General features: G+C 52.7%; 1 protein-coding gene and 1 long non-coding RNA gene across 2 annotated transcripts; one reads left to right on the forward strand and one right to left on the reverse strand.

Moving 5' to 3' along the window:
• Positions 1-571: 571 nt before the first annotated feature.
• On the reverse strand, positions 572-3,281 carry LOC133627172 (uncharacterized). Its single transcript, XR_009819988.1, has 3 exons — positions 3,194-3,281; positions 3,003-3,106; positions 572-833 (listed from the first exon to the last, which is right to left on the reverse strand). It is a non-coding gene; the product is annotated as an uncharacterized LOC133627172 (long non-coding RNA).
• Positions 3,282-3,536: 255 nt separating this feature from the next.
• Positions 3,537-14,420, forward strand: NUP85 (nucleoporin 85). The gene is made up of 19 exons (XM_062011007.1): positions 3,537-3,616; positions 3,704-3,797; positions 3,872-4,034; positions 4,339-4,409; positions 4,904-4,947; positions 5,800-5,869; positions 6,663-6,784; positions 7,133-7,267; positions 7,832-7,954; positions 8,343-8,474; positions 8,876-8,982; positions 9,278-9,361; positions 9,777-9,842; positions 10,629-10,780; positions 10,873-10,990; positions 12,281-12,381; positions 13,070-13,221; positions 13,647-13,733; positions 14,242-14,420. Exons 1-19 carry the CDS (start codon positions 3,584-3,586, stop codon positions 14,338-14,340), a joined length of 1,953 nt encoding a protein of 650 aa, XP_061866991.1. The 5' UTR covers positions 3,537-3,583; the 3' UTR covers positions 14,341-14,420.
• The last annotated feature ends 229 nt before the right edge of the window (positions 14,421-14,649 follow it).

Raw genomic sequence — 14,649 nt, forward strand, 5'->3', positions numbered from 1 at the left:
CGGCCGGGGGGGGCGGGGACGGGCGGCGGCGGAGGGGGGGCGGCGGAGCGCGCGCGCGCCCCGGCGTTACATAACGCGGCGGCGGGAGGCGGAGCGTGCGCGCGCCCCGGCCGCTGCCCGCGCTGCGTGCGCGCGCCCCGCCCGGCGGGCGCAGCGGGCTCTGCCGTGCGCGGGGCATTGTCCTCCTCAAAATGGCCGCCGGGCCGCGGCCACCCGCGCCGCCTGCCGACGCGCCTCTGCCGCCCCACAGCTGCGGGTCCGGCCCCCTCGGGGTCCCTTCAGCGCAGCCACTGCTCTGGCGGCTGGCTGAAGGGCTCTGCTGGCTGCCCTCGCTCTGGGGCCTGGCCGCCTTCCCTCACGCTCCCTCTCGGCAGACCCTCCTGTCCCGGCTGCCTCACGCCTGCCGTGGTTTTTCCCCCACGCTCGTGGCCCTCGGTGTTTTACAGCAGACCCTTGCAGAGGCGGCACGGTCTGGCAGCCACCTACTGCGCTACAAAACCCCCCAACGAGGGCGAGGCAGGAGCTTGCTCTGAAACCCATGTAGTTCCTGCAGAGGAAGCCAAGCCCTGCTGCGCCTCTCTGCTGCCCTTCAAAAACACAAACACAACAAGCTGCTGGCCAGGTTTACCGATACCCTCAACAAGCTCAGGACACGGTGCAGCCTCACAAATCGTAATACATAAATAAGACACGCTACTGATGTGATTTCTTCAGGGTCCTTCCAATGGAGGGGATGAGGACGTTCTCAGGATCTCCAGGGATTTCACAGGTTCCCACAACGGAGTTTCTGAGCCTTTTTTCATCACTTACACCCACCACCGTCAACAATTTCTCTACAGCACAAAGGTGGAACAGAAACGCCACAAAAATGAGCGTTGTAAATACCTGGAGGGTGGGTTTACCAGGCGGCCATTAGGCCACACCACTGCAGCTCTGGATCACAACGCAGAGGTGGCCGTATGGTCACACTCACCCTCTGCTCCCAGCCTCCTGCACCACTTTAGAGAAGTTACAAAGCAGAATTTGTCCAGAATAACCTACTCAAGTAGTGAACTACCAACTGAAGAGAAACTTGCAGGCAAAGCAGACCCCAAACTCACTTTTCACTGTCCATTCTGATCCCCCACCTCTGCCTTTTGTCATGTTACTTCACATTCCAGCACATCCCTTCTGAGGGGGTTTCTTGTTTGTTTTATTGCAATTGTGTGGAAAATGAAGAAGAGGAACACCCACTGAGGAGAGGAAGCTGAAGCCAAACCTTTACCCAAGTCCACAGCTGAGAAAATAACTGCCTTAGCCCTACCTGAGGCAGTGAAGATGGCCTGCCCAGCCAGCTGAGCTCCCACAAAATGGGCAGTGAAGTCCTCCACTATCTCCTTGTAGTCTATCCACTGTAACATCTTCCCTCTGCTTGAGCACTCAGAAAGATCAAATCTCATCTAAAATTTCATCACATATTTAGTTTTAGTTCTTTACTCCTCTGAAGAGTCTTTATGAGTCAGTTTTGGAAAAGTCACAGGCACTGGAAGAGCTCAGTCTGACCCAGGAAGGCAACTGAGGCGCCGTTTTATATAGTGACTGCGACTCAGATACTCCTTTGAGTCTGCTTTCCACTCCTACCTGTGACATTTTCCTTGATTTATCATCAAATCCCTGTTCCAGACAGCCTATTCTGCCTTGTTTCCTTGCAGTTAATTACTCATGCTGTTATTTTTCTATTCATTTAAGGCATGAAGCACTTGTGGCTAAAGAAAACAACATGCCCCTGTGCAAACCCCCCTCACGCAGTCTGGCTGTGTGTCAGCCTCCTGCCATCTCCCTTCACCTTTGATTTTAGCTCTGAGGAGCACTGGGCAATGCCGTTTGCACCTTCCATTATCCACACTAAGAAGCTGGAGGACATGTGAGAGCATCTTAGACCCCACTCTTCCTTCTGCTTTGTACACAGCTTTGTAAGGGAGACCCTAAATACAGGGGGTGCTTTACAGAACAAGTGCCACTTCCCAAAGAATCTTAAGTTCTATTTTTGGAAATGATGCAACACCAGAGGGAAGCTGCCAGGAAGGGCGGCACAGGGCTGACATTGCTGGATGGGGCTGTTTTATTCTGCTCACACTGCTTCTTCCCCTGTCTTTGGAGATCTCTTTGGGAGGTGGGAGGAAATTGGTCAAGGCCTCAGAGCAGCGTGAAAGAACCGAATCTGGAGTTGGTGTTGAGGTGTTAAAGTCAGCAGCACCAAGGTGTTGGGAAGGAGATGGCACTTTGTGAGAGCGGGTTGGGATTTTGCTACTGTTGCACAAGTTACACATCCTCAGGAAACCTGAAAACTGCTTCAGCTGCACTCTCTTGGGTCTGGCCACCCACTGCACCCAGCGGGTTTCAACAAACCTGCAGTTCATATGGGTTTTCTTCTATAGTGAAAGTCACATCGTGTGGGAAGTTGAGTGGAACTAACAATAAGCAGAGTGTTAAGACCCACGGTGATAACAGGGCCTGGGAGAGGCCATGCTGGCAACTACAAAGGGCCCAGTCCTGGCTGCAGCTCAGGGGGGCAGTGGCGAAGCTTTTTGTGTCTCTTGCCTCCTCCTCTGCAGGGAGTTGAGGGGAAGCGAATGGGGAAGCATCACAGTGAGAATTCCAGAGAAATTCCATCTCTGGGGAAAAAAATCCCTCATGTAGTTTCCTGAAGCATTTCCACGTCTTGTTTCATTATCCTATGGCAGTTTTATAGGGAAAAATGTGACGAATGTATATCTTGCAGAGATCCTTGACTTAATTCAGCACCCTCTGCAGAAGAGGGCAGGGAGTGTCACAGAATCTCAGGGCTCGCAAGGGACTTGAGAGCTCACCCAGTGCAACCCCCCTGCCAGAGCAGGGCCACCTAGAGCAGGGCACACAGGGACTCATCCAGCTGGGTTGGAATGGCCCCAGAGGAGACTCCGCAGCCCATCTGGGCAGCCCCTGCCAGTGCTCCCTCACCTCAACAGAGAACAACTTCTTACTTGTGTTTCTTTGTAACCTCTCGTGTTCCAGCTTGTCCCCGCTGCCCCGTGTCGTCCAGAGAACAGCACCCTCAGCACCCCGGAGGCTCATCTACCTGCGAGCCCTGCGAGTGCGTAAAGCAATGAGAGAAGCCGGTTACTACAAGGCGATCACGCCAACGGGGTGAACAGGACGGCAACATTGCACTGACCAACTGAACCACGGCCGTCGGCACAAGCACACGCAGCAGCGACAGCGCGGCCGCCGTCCCGCCGGGCCCGGGGCAGCCCCGCAGCGGGAGAGCCGGCGCGCGGTGACCCCCGGGCAGCGCCGGCCGTCCCGGGGCTGCCGCGGCCCGGCCGGGGCTCCGGAGGCGCGGCGGCTCACCCGCGGCCGGGCTCGGGGCGAGCGAGCGCGGCTTCCAGAGCCGATCGCCCAGCGCGGCCCGCGGCGGCCCGGCGGCGCCCTGGCAGCCGGCGGCGGGGCCGGGCCGGCAGCGCTGCGCGGGCCGGGGCGGGGCGCGGGGCGGGCGGCGCAGGCAGCGGCGCGGGCAGCCCCGGCGGGGCCTCGGCGGGCGGGAGGCGGGAGATCGGCCGCCGCCATGGAGGAGCTGGACGCGGAGCCGCCGGTGATGGTGCGGGGCCGGGGCCGGGCCGGGGGGTGCGGGAAGGAGCGGGGGGGGTGCCCCGGGCGCCTCTGACGGGCCGCCGTCTCCTCGCAGGTGGTGCCGGGCGCGGACCCGTCCCTCCGGCAGCTCTGCTTCGCCTGGGGCCCCGCCGAGATGCTGGTGTGCGAGACCCTCTTCGGCCGCAAAGGTGGGTCCCGGTGCCGGGGGGAGGCGGGAGGAGCCGGGCGCATCTACCCGCGGCGCTGAGCCGGTGTGTTGCAGGCACCGCGGAGGGAGGGCCGAGCTCCTCCCACGTCTTCGTGGTCCGCAAGGACCAGGACATCTACATCCAGACCCTGCGGAAACTGTTCAACGAGTCTCACGGGATCTTCCTCGGCCTCCAGCGCAGCGAGGAGGAGCTGGCGGGCAAGCCCAGGAAAGCACAGTGAGTGGATGGGCCGCGGGAGGGAAACAGCCCCTGCCTCTTCTCCAGAAATGCCTCCAGCGAGGCCAGCGCCGTTGGCCAGGCTGCTGAGAGCTGCTGTGATCAGAGACTGTTTGGGGGCAACTTTGCAAAGTAAAACCCCGATGCTGACCAGTGCTGACTGCCACCTTTGCCTCACTCATCCCCACCACATTCCCCCCAGCACTGGTGCTGCTGAGACACTCACAAGGCTTTAGTGGGCAGTAGGCATGAGACCAAAACTCCAGCAAGCTCTCTCCAACTAAAGCCATTTTGTGTTTGTCAGATTGGTTCAAGTGAGTAAAAACTACCGCTCAGTGATACGAGCCTGTATGGAGGACATGCACCAGGCAGCCAGTAAGTTTGTTTCTTCTCTTACTGCAATAAGAGGAAATGCTCTTTGTGATTGTCAAAGCATCCCTGCAGTTGTAAGTTATTGCAGCTGCTCTACAATAGCTGCACAGATTTCAGTAATGACCATGTGCATCTGGGAGATCTCCAGGTTGGCTTGTCAGTCTGGTCAGAGTGTTTTATTGGTTATTTCTCACAGTGTGTTTTAACTGATTTTCTGGGGGCTTGCACACTTTCTGTATCTCAGGTTGCAGATCTGTGGGGAATTTAGTCCAAATTAACAGCTTGCTGTCCAGAAAAAGTGAGAGATCTCACTCCTCCATCCATGCCCTGTAGCCAGGATTTAGAAAGCTGTACACAAAGGTTAGCTTTGCCATGTGGGTACTCAGTTAGGACTATGCTTGATGAGTTATCAGGTATTGTTGGCTTTATTTAGGAGCCCAGAAGGGGCTGTGAAAGGCAGATATTTTGCTCTTTGACTCTCCTTGTTGTCTCCTCAGTTTCCACACGGGAGCCAGCCCTGCAGAGCCAGTACAGCACTCAGGTAATCTGCAGCACATCACAACGTGGCTCACCAGGCAGGGACTCCACCACCCTGGCACTAAGGCATTTTAGACTGAGCTCTAGCTTAGTCTGTTGGATGCATTTCATGATTAGTAATCAATGAGAATAAAGTTAGCTCCTCTATTTCTAAGCCAACAAAAAGATGCCCAGCATCTGGATTCACTGCCATTCATAGAGTGGTGGGGGTTGGAGGGGACGTCTAGAGATCATCCAGGCCAACTCCCTGCTAAAGCAGCTCCACCTAGATCAGGTCACACAGGAATATGTCCAGGTGGGTTTTGAAGACCTCCAGAGAAGGAGCCTCCACGAGCAGTGTGAGAGATGTGACATTCTTTTGTCAAAGCCAGCTGTGGGCTAGTACTTGCCTGTCTGAAACTGCCCCTCTCAAACACTCCTAACCCCATCAGATCCCCCTGGCAAGCTCCAGCTGCCTGCCCCGAGCTGTCACTTGGCAGAGTGTTATGGAAGAGCACACACAGTAGTTTTGTCCCATTAGCTGCACTAATCTTGCTCCATTGACCTTTCTTCCTTCCTTTGCTGTTTGTATTGTTAAGACTTAGGAGTGCAAAAAGGCTGCAAAGAACACTATGTACTATTTAGTGTTACCCACTGATGACAGACCATCATCACCACACAAACAGCTGCAGTGTTTTCTAAGCTGAAGGTGAAGTTGTCACCTATTTCACTTCTGTCTCTGGAGTGTCAGTGTGATGTTTGTCTGTCAGAACTGAGACTAACTGGTTGCAGTGCACAGCACATGCCTTTGTGTGATCAGAAATCCCCGAGTGGGGTAATTCCTAAACCTCAAGCATGGCCCTGATTTTTGTTCCAGGTTTCTATTCTCTCTGCAATGGAGCTGATCTGGAACCTCTGTGAGATTCTGTTTGTTGAAGCAGCTGCAGGTGAGCAGTGAACTGTCCTCATGCTAAGACTGAAGGGCTTTTTATTTCTGTGTTTAAAATGTGTAAAGCATCCATTGTGTTATATTTCAATATGTTTTAGAGTCAACAAGCCCTTTAATGCCTTTTCTGCCTCAGCAAATTGCCTTATTTTAGACAGATGATAAACCTGTTTATCTATTTTTCCCCCCTCTTGTGTAGTTCGCTACAATTTAAATTGTCTCTTTAACACAGAGGAAGTGAAGAGAGATACCAAAAAGTTATTTGAAGCATCAACACATCTTTAAGCATCAAAGATACTGATGCCAACTAACATTTGCACATTTCCCAGTGCCACTCCTTTAACAAGTTCTTTTAAGTCAGTTTGTTTGCAGCAGCATTTTAAATTAGGAAATGGTTGAGGAAACTGCATTTTGCAAACAAATACTTGCACAGTCCCAGGATTCAGAGAGAGGCTCACAGACTGCAGAATGCTCACCTGGGGTCACACTCCAGCTAACAATAGTGAGTGGATGCTCAATTAAACTGAAACATCCTGAAACATTGATCTGAATCACTCACCTTTTATTTCTTCAAGCAACTGGTGAGGGATTTCTGCTGGACTCTGCTGCTGTCCTGTCTAAAGTGTGCCCCACAGAAAGCTGTCAGCAGCCTGGCAGCTCGAGGAACCTCTGTGAGCAGGGCAAACACAAATCCCCTCAGTAAACCTCACCTAAGGGTTGGCCAAGTGTTGAGGTTGGCACTGTGTAAAATAGCAGTTTGGGAGCTAACAGGATGCAACCTTCTCTGCTTCAAGCTGGTCCCCTTCTGCTTCGCCTCCTTGACTGGGTTCGGCTTCACGTCTGTGACGTGGACAACATGGTCCGTGAGGTGCTGAGCAGTGAACAGCCATCCAAGCACAAGCTCTTCTGGAACGTGGTGAGTACAGTCACCTGTGAGGTTCTTAAAGGGGATTCATGCCTGTGTGTTTTGCCTTCCTCCTCCCCACTGGACACTAGTCTGCATCTCAGGAACTGACAGGTAGGAGCCCGCTGCGCTCTGCCTGTGCAGGCGTGGTGGTGAAGTCCTTCTGAAGATCCTCCTGCCTCTCATCCCCATCCTGGCCCTTTCACTTCCCATAGAAGTCTGGACTTACACCATGAATCTGGATGAGCAGGGCCCCCAGCTGAAGCACTTTAACTCCACTTGCCCTCTCTAAATGACAGGTTGCAGTCCCCTCTGGTGCTCTGCCTGGGGTTCTGGAGCTGTGCTGTGTGGGTTTTGCAGGTGGATATCTTTGTGCTGCAAGGCCGGATGGATGAAGCGAGGCACTTGCTCTCCAAGGAAGCCACTGCCAATCCCACCTCAGGGAACATGTACAAAATCTTGGATGACTTGATGAAGAAGATGCCTGTGCCCAGTGTATGTACAAAGTGGATTTTTCTCATGCGATTCCATTGGGAACAGAGAGAAAGAGGGATGACAGTGTCAGCCCAGGCTACTTCACCTCTGCTCTGGCTCCTGTTGTCTCAGTCTTCATCCTTCACAATAGTGACATTTTTATTCTTGAATTCCCCAGAAGTCCCAACCATAGAGGCAAAACCCTGTCAGGTGACAAACCAACACAGCAAGACAGTTCATGCAGCAGGATACATTGTCCAGTTGTCTGGAACAGTTCCTGCTGAGAACCATTCTCTTGCACAGAATATTTTCTGAAGGCTTTTCCTGTAGTTTCCCTCTCTTAGTGATCTCCTTGGAGAGGAAAAACTGCAGCTGCATCATGGCAATCTTTCCTGGGATCCTCTTAAGGCCCTTTGCCTTATTTAGATGAGTAAAGACACTCTGAATTCACCCGTGGGGCAAGGAAGAATGTGACGGTAGCCCCATGTTTAGCTTTCTTGCATGAACAACTGCAAGTTCAGCCCAAGTGCCTGCTGTGATTTGGTCTGCCATTTCTTTTCTTTTATGTATCTTCTGTCTGTTCAGCTTGGCAACACCCAGACCCTGACTGAGATGGAGCTGAAATGGCAGCACTGGCACGAAGAATGTCAGCGGTACCTCCAGGATGGAACCTTTGCCTCCGATTCCCGCATGGAATCCATCTGCAAGGTGTGGTCTTGCTGGGAAGGAAGGAAACTGGACAAGTAGTGGATCCACCCCTGTGTGCTTCAGGAGCCCTGTGTAGCCATAAGTAATTTTAATGTGCCAGATGATCAGTAAATCAGGAGATCTCAGGCCAGTCTCCACTCTGGTCTTTATGCTGCAGCAGCCTTTGCAAGCCTGGGCACGTGGTTTTCTCTTTGTGTCTGAGGCCATGAGGCCAGTTGGGAAACTGGGCTCTGAGAAGGGTCTTTATCCTTTGTTATTTACTTTTAATTCTCAGTGCTGCCAGATGGGAGTCACTGTAACTCTGAGGTGATGCCTCTGAACTCTGAGTTACAGGGCAGCTGTGCACCTTGCTGACTTGGCAGAATTACTGCTGTGTTTCTCCTGTCAGATCCTGCTGGGAGATGAGGATGCCATACTGGAGAAGAAGGAGCTCATGACGACTTGGTACCACTTCCTGGTTACCAGGCTCCTGTACTCCCACCCCACTGTGAAGCCGATGGAGCTGCGCTTCTATGCACAGGCAGGAAACAGGATTGTTGTATTCTCCATCACTTCTTGCCCACCAGCGTTCCTGCACTGAAAGAAGAGCTTTGGGAGGGTTGGTGGCTTAGAGCAGCTACATATCATAAGGTGTTCCCTAGTTGTAAGTGCACTGGGAGACTGATACAGCAGCCATGTAATCATTGAAGGCTCAATCTCTTCAGTGTCCAGTGTTACCATAAATCTTCTTCCTGCAAATTGTTTTCCTAGTTTCCTTATGCTAAAAGAAGGGGGAAATCTTGTTAATTAGTGTCTTCAGTCTCTATGACCTTTTATTTCCCATAAAATAACCTACATGAGGCTGCTGCATCTGAGCAAACATCTTCCTTTCACTATTTCACAGCCTCTGCATTTATCATGCCTTGCAATCTCGTTCCACAGTCTAGTCTGGACCTGTTCCTGGGAGGAGAAAGCAGCCCTGAGCCTCTAGACACGATTTTAATGGCAGCCTTTGAATTTGAGATTCATCAAGTGATCAAGGAATGCAGGTTGAGTTTTAAGGCTTTTGATTCTCTGGTTGTATCTTGTTGCTTCTGCGGGTGTTCAGTAGGATTTGGGGTAGAGGGTGTGGGTACAACCCACCTGATCAGCCTTTCCCAAGAGTTGAGCAAAAATACATGAAGCAGGCAGCAGCTGCAAGTATTCCATTAGGTCTGGGCCACTGCAGTCAGACATTATACTGCAGTGCAGCCGCTGCACTGGTAACAAGTGCCAGTGGGAAACCTGGTGTGTCCTTGGCAGAGGCAGGTTTAGGCTTTTCTTCTTTCTCTGCTTCCATGACAGCATTGCCCTGAGCAACTGGTGGTTTGTGGCTCATCTGACAGACCTGCTGGACCACTGTAAACTCCTGCAGTCCCACAATCTCTAGTGAGTATTTCTTTGCCTTGGTTATTCAGACACCCAGCAGCCAGAGTGACCAAAACAGCATGTGGGTTTGGGTTGAAAAGGAGCAACTTGGGCATCGACAGAGGGTGGAGAATCAAGGTGCTGTGTGTGCCTCTGGAGCCAGCAGCAGCACAGATGCTCTGAGAAGCAGCAGCAGTTGCTGCCAGGATGGATTTGGCCTGTTCAGCAGTGCCTCAGGGCACTGGCAGCATTTCCTTTAAAGATGATTTTATCTGAAATAGAATCAAGGTCTCAAATGTTTGTTGTTACAGACAACAGTGAGAAACTCATCTTAAACAGTTTCCACACTGCTGCTTGGAGCAAATGGGAGTTGGAGCACTTCTGTCCAGCGAGGTGCAAATACTAATGCCTGTTTCTCCTCTCTCCCCTCCTCCAGCTTTGGCTCAAACATGCGTGAGTTCCTCCTGCTGGAGTATGCCTCAGGACTCTTCTCCCATCACAGGTAGCAACCTCTGCTTTCCACTCAGAGCACAGCCTAAGCCAGCAACTAAAAGCCTGTTGCTGCCAGGATGGGTTTGGCCTGTCCAGCAGTGCCTTGGTGCATTTTCTTTTAAACACTATTTTATCTGAAATACAGTCAAGGTCCCAAATGTTTGTTGTTGGAGGGAATGGTGAGAAACTAAGCTTAAATACTGTCTACACTTGTGCTTTGAATAGTAGAAGTTTGAAAATCACAGAATCTCCAGGGCTGGAAGGGAACTCAAAAGCAGTGCAACCCCCCTGCCAGAGCAGGGCCACCTGGAGCAGGGCACACAGGAACTCGTCCAGCTGGGTTTGAGTGTCCCCAGAGAAGGAGACTCCACAGCCCATCTGGGCAGCCCCTGCCAGTGCTCCCTCACCTCAACAGGGAACAAGTTTTTAAAGGAGTTGAAACAGATCGAGAAGCCACTGGTGGGCTTTCAGCAGAGGTGTCCCTCAGGGCCCTGCCATCCCCTTCCCTTCCTGTCCCTTCCCTTCCCTGCAGTCCAGGCCAAAGCTGCCTGTCAGAGCCCATCGAGCCCACTGCCCAGGACAGAACTGCTCCTGCCACAGCAGCCTGCTTGGCACAGAGCAGCTTGTAGCAAAGCACTGGTGAGATGCAGCCCAAAGCTGTCTAACAAGCAGCTGGCAGGATAAAAGCTGTTGGAAGTCTCAACACTAAGTTAGTCAGATCTCCTTGTGCCTTTACTGCTGTGCTTGTTTAAGACTTGTATGCTTGGAGTGCTCAGTGATTTTGTTCCCCTGCCAGCCTGTGGCAGCTGGGGGTAGATTACTTTGACCACTGCCCAGAATACGGCCGGGTGTATTTGGAGCTTCACATCGAGCGGATTCCCCTGAACACGGAGCAGAAGGCCCTCAAAGTGCTGAGGATCTGTGAGCAGAGGCAGATGCATGAGCAAGGTGAGTGGGTTTTAAATCTCATTGTTTTTTAGGAACACATGGGAAGCTACTGAAACTAACTCTTTCCCCTCTTGCCCTGTGTCCCTCCCGAGTTCGGAGCATCTGTAAGATCATGGCCATGAAGGCTCTCAGGAACAACCGCTTGGGCTCTGCCCTGTCCTGGAGCATCAGGGCCAAAGATGCAGCTTTTGCCACGCTGATATCTGACAGGTGAGGCCCAGCTGCTGCCCTGGGGGCTGGGGGAAGGGGGGAGGCAGCCACTCTGCAACAGTCCTGCTGGGGGCACAGTGGGGGAACTCCCTCAGGCTGAGTACCTGCTGCTGCACTCCTGCTGCAGATGCTGGGGTGCTCTCACCTGCAACACCTGAACTGTTTCTTTTCTCCTTCTTGAGATCTAGAAACAAAACAGATTGGCTTTATCTAATAGTCTAATCCTCTTAGACCTCACTTGGGTAAACCCTTCTGCTGCCTTTTTGTCCCTTGCTGTGATGGGGCTGTACAGTGAACCAAGACCTGATCTGTGTGGAGGATAATCCCCTCCTGTCCTTCATTCAGGTTATTTTTAACCAGTCTAGTTCACCCTGCAGGCTCTAAACAAGTCTGGGACAGTCACTTTAAGGCACCACTTCTGCAAAAAAACCTCTCAAGCCCCACTCACAACATCAGTAACAAAGAGTAAAGTGTTACCCTGCCCTTGTTTTGAATGAGCTTGTCCCAATATCTGACCTTGGGAAGGTTGTTGAATTGAAGAGGATGCCAACACTTGGCTTAGGCCCAGACAAAAGCTGCAGCAACTCTCTTCATGCTTTTTAATCTCTAGCAACCCATGTCATGTTTTCTGCTAATTGGAAATAGGCATGTGCCAGTCTCTTTAGTATAGTTAGAGTATATTATATAGAGAGTGTAACCTTGAAATGACACTCAGGGTAGGTGGCCAGGCAGCTCTCTGAAGCAAGGCAGCACTAAGAGTCGCTGGTTTGGGTTATTTGGGTTGGGCTTTTTCATGTCTGCTTTGAGAGAGTGAGAATCATTGTATTCCTTTCAGTAGAAGGTGAAGGAAAACCATCACAGGAAGCAGCTCTGGAAAGCAGCATAAGGAAGGCTGTGACAAAACAGATGAAAAGCTTTTAGAATTGTTTCTGTTCCTGCTGCTTATCCACTTCTTTTACACAGCAGAAAAACAGAGCTTTTGTTACAGTCCAGGAGTGTTATTTATGCATTCACCAGCCTCAGCTTCCTGTGCTCTTTCCTTAGTTGCTCCTTTTAAAGAGTAGATCTCAACTACCAGAACATCCAGAGGAGTAACTGAGGTGCCTGGGAGTGCACACACCACCTCACTGGCCCCTCCCAGAGCCCTTCTGCTGTCTCAGAGCCTTGGGGGGGCTGTTGATGGAATGTAGCTGTAGAGTGGAGTTTTCTGGGAAGGGATTAGGAGATACAAACAGAACATGGACAGTGTTCTCCCTTTTAAGCTTTTACTGCATTTTACCTTCTCCTTAGGTTCCTGAAGGACTACTGTGAAAGGGGGAGCTTCTCTGACTTGGACCTCATTGACAATTTGGGGCCATCCATGCTGCTCAGCGACCGCCTGACGTTCCTGGGTGAGAAGTGCTTACAGTTTCCACTCTGGTCTGTTATGTAGAACACAGGTAACTCCTGTGGGGTTATTTGCATTTGGCTCTTCCTCCATCTGCCTACTTTGTGCTTAGTGAGGAGGGGAAAGCAGCTGATTGGAGGTGATTTGGGCTGCAGCCTGCTTGCTGCCCGGAGGTTCTGTTGAAAACTGTGCTGAAGCAGCCCCTGAGCTGCACAGTCTTGAGCCCCAGCTTGTGAGCTTCTCCTTTCCGACTCTGCCACTCCCTCGAGAGACCTTCCTGTTAAGGGTCTCTGTTCCCATCTGAACCCTCAGAGGACAGTGACGCCTTTCAGAGCTCCTGACACTGCTGTACCAACATGAGCATTCACTCCCCACTTCTCTCTCCCTGCCCTGGTTTATGCAGACACCACCTGTGCCCCACAGCCCCTCGTGCTGCTGCTCACCCTGCAGCCCCTCAGCCTGGGCAATGCTCCTGAGCCAAACAGTAAACCTGGCCCAGAGCAGCCACAGCTTCTTGGCTGCCTGTGTTCTGCACACGAGTCCCGTTCCCCTAGTCTGGGCTGCTCTGGGGCCTCAGTGCAGGTGGGGGCGGTTCTGCCACAGGCTTGCTGGGAGCCGAGGGGCCTCCTGCCATCCAGCAGCCCAGGCCTGCCAGCCACTGCTGCCTCTCACCCTTCCCCACCCCCCTGCAGGGAAGTACCGCGAGTTCCACCGGCTGTACGGGGAGCAGCGCTTCACCGAGGCAGCGCGGCTGCTGCTCATGCTGATGACGGCTCACATCGCTCCCTGCTCCTTCTGGATGACTCTGCTGACAGATGCCCTTCCCCTGCTGGAACAGAAAGAGGTGAGCATGGCAGCACCCCCCCAGAGCCCCCGTGTGCTGATGACTGAACACGTGTGCTGATGACTGAAGTACCCAGAGCCTCCAGTTCCTGCTGGTACTTGGCTTGAAGATTTTTCTAGTGCCCTTCCAAGCCATTTTTTTCCTTCAGGATCCATCAAGAAAATGGCAAATTAGTAATTTCAGACCCATGGCAGGATGAAGGCCAGTCTGACCTCACAGCTGACCCTGCTGTGTGCAGGAGGTGGCACCAGAGACCTCCTAAAGTCACTTCCAGCCTGAATTACCCCCTGGATCTGCCATTTAAAGGGTCAGAAGGGACCTATGAGAGTGTGGAAGCTTTCCCTTCCTCTCAGCTGAGTTACCTTCTCAGACTGTGGGATCTCCTTCAGCTGGACTGGTCTCAGTAAACCCTTTCGTTTCCACAGGTCATCTTTTCAGCAGAGCAGACCTACGAGTTGATGCGCTGCCTGGAAGACCTGACAGTGGGGAAGTCAGAGAAGCAGAAATTCCAGGTAGCTCCTGTTTGGAGGAGAGCTGGCTCCTGCCTCCCTGGGACTGGGGCAGGTTGGGGGAAGCAGGCACTCTGGTTATCTTCTGGAGGGGGCAGAAAAGAGGGAGAGCCTGAGCTCCTGAGGCTGGTGTGTGCTGTTGCTTTACAAGCTGTCCCAGTGAGGCATTCTCAGGAGCGATACAGGCACAGGAGCTCTCCCACTGAGTGGGGTTGGGCTGTGATGCTTTCCCAAGAGAAATACTTGCCAAGGACAGGGGCACTGAAAGGCTGAGATGCTGCCATGGGACAGCTCCAGCTGTGAAGCTTCCAGGCACAGCCGTTTGCTGCACACACCAACGAGGCAGCAAAAGCCTGGCATGGCTGGAGCCTGTCACCTAAAGAGTAGGAAAGGGAGTGTTTGCTTCTCTCAGAAGATGCCTGACAGCTGAGCACAGACACCCTCACTGGCCCAGCCCCTGAAGAGCACCTCTGTGCCTGCAGCAGCCTGACCCCCCTCTGCTCCTTTGCAGGATGATAATGAGACAACCAAAGTGGAAATGCTGAGACTGGCCCTTGCCCGGAACCTCGCGCGAGTCATCGTCAAAGAGGGGACGCTGGAAGGCTCCTGAAACCCCAACCTGTGCCTCATCCTCTGGCTCACTGTACATAAGCCTGGCTGCTTTTCTAGGAATAAAGGCCTTGTTTTGCAGATGCCTGGGGGATTTGTTCTTGTCTTACCTTTGCTTTTTTCCTTCAGAGCCGATGTGACCTGTAGGAAGCTGCACCAAGTCCTGCAGGTCACTTGTTCCAGCATCACCCCTCCCTGGGCAGGGAAACCTCAGCACCCAGACACTGGTGCCCTGCCTTGTCCCCTTGCTGTACCCCCAGCAGCCAGACCTGAAGCTCAGCCCACCTTTCAGAACCCTGGGGTTTTAGAA

Source organism: Colius striatus, chromosome 18, assembly GCF_028858725.1.
Source record: "Colius striatus isolate bColStr4 chromosome 18, bColStr4.1.hap1, whole genome shotgun sequence".
NCBI classification, from domain to species: Eukaryota; Metazoa; Chordata; class Aves; order Coliiformes; family Coliidae; genus Colius; species Colius striatus.

Bases quoted from the DNA above. Each gene is read 5' to 3' on its own strand.
- NUP85 (XM_062011007.1), top strand. From the start codon at position 3,584: ATGGAGGAGCTGGACGCGGAGCCGCCGGTGATG. The intron at 7,955-8,342 runs GTGTGGTCTTGC...TTCTCCTGTCAG, and splicing joins GCATGGAATCCATCTGCAAG to ATCCTGCTGGGAGATGAGGA. The intron at 9,843-10,628 runs GTAGCAACCTCT...TTCCCCTGCCAG, and splicing joins GGACTCTTCTCCCATCACAG to CCTGTGGCAGCTGGGGGTAG.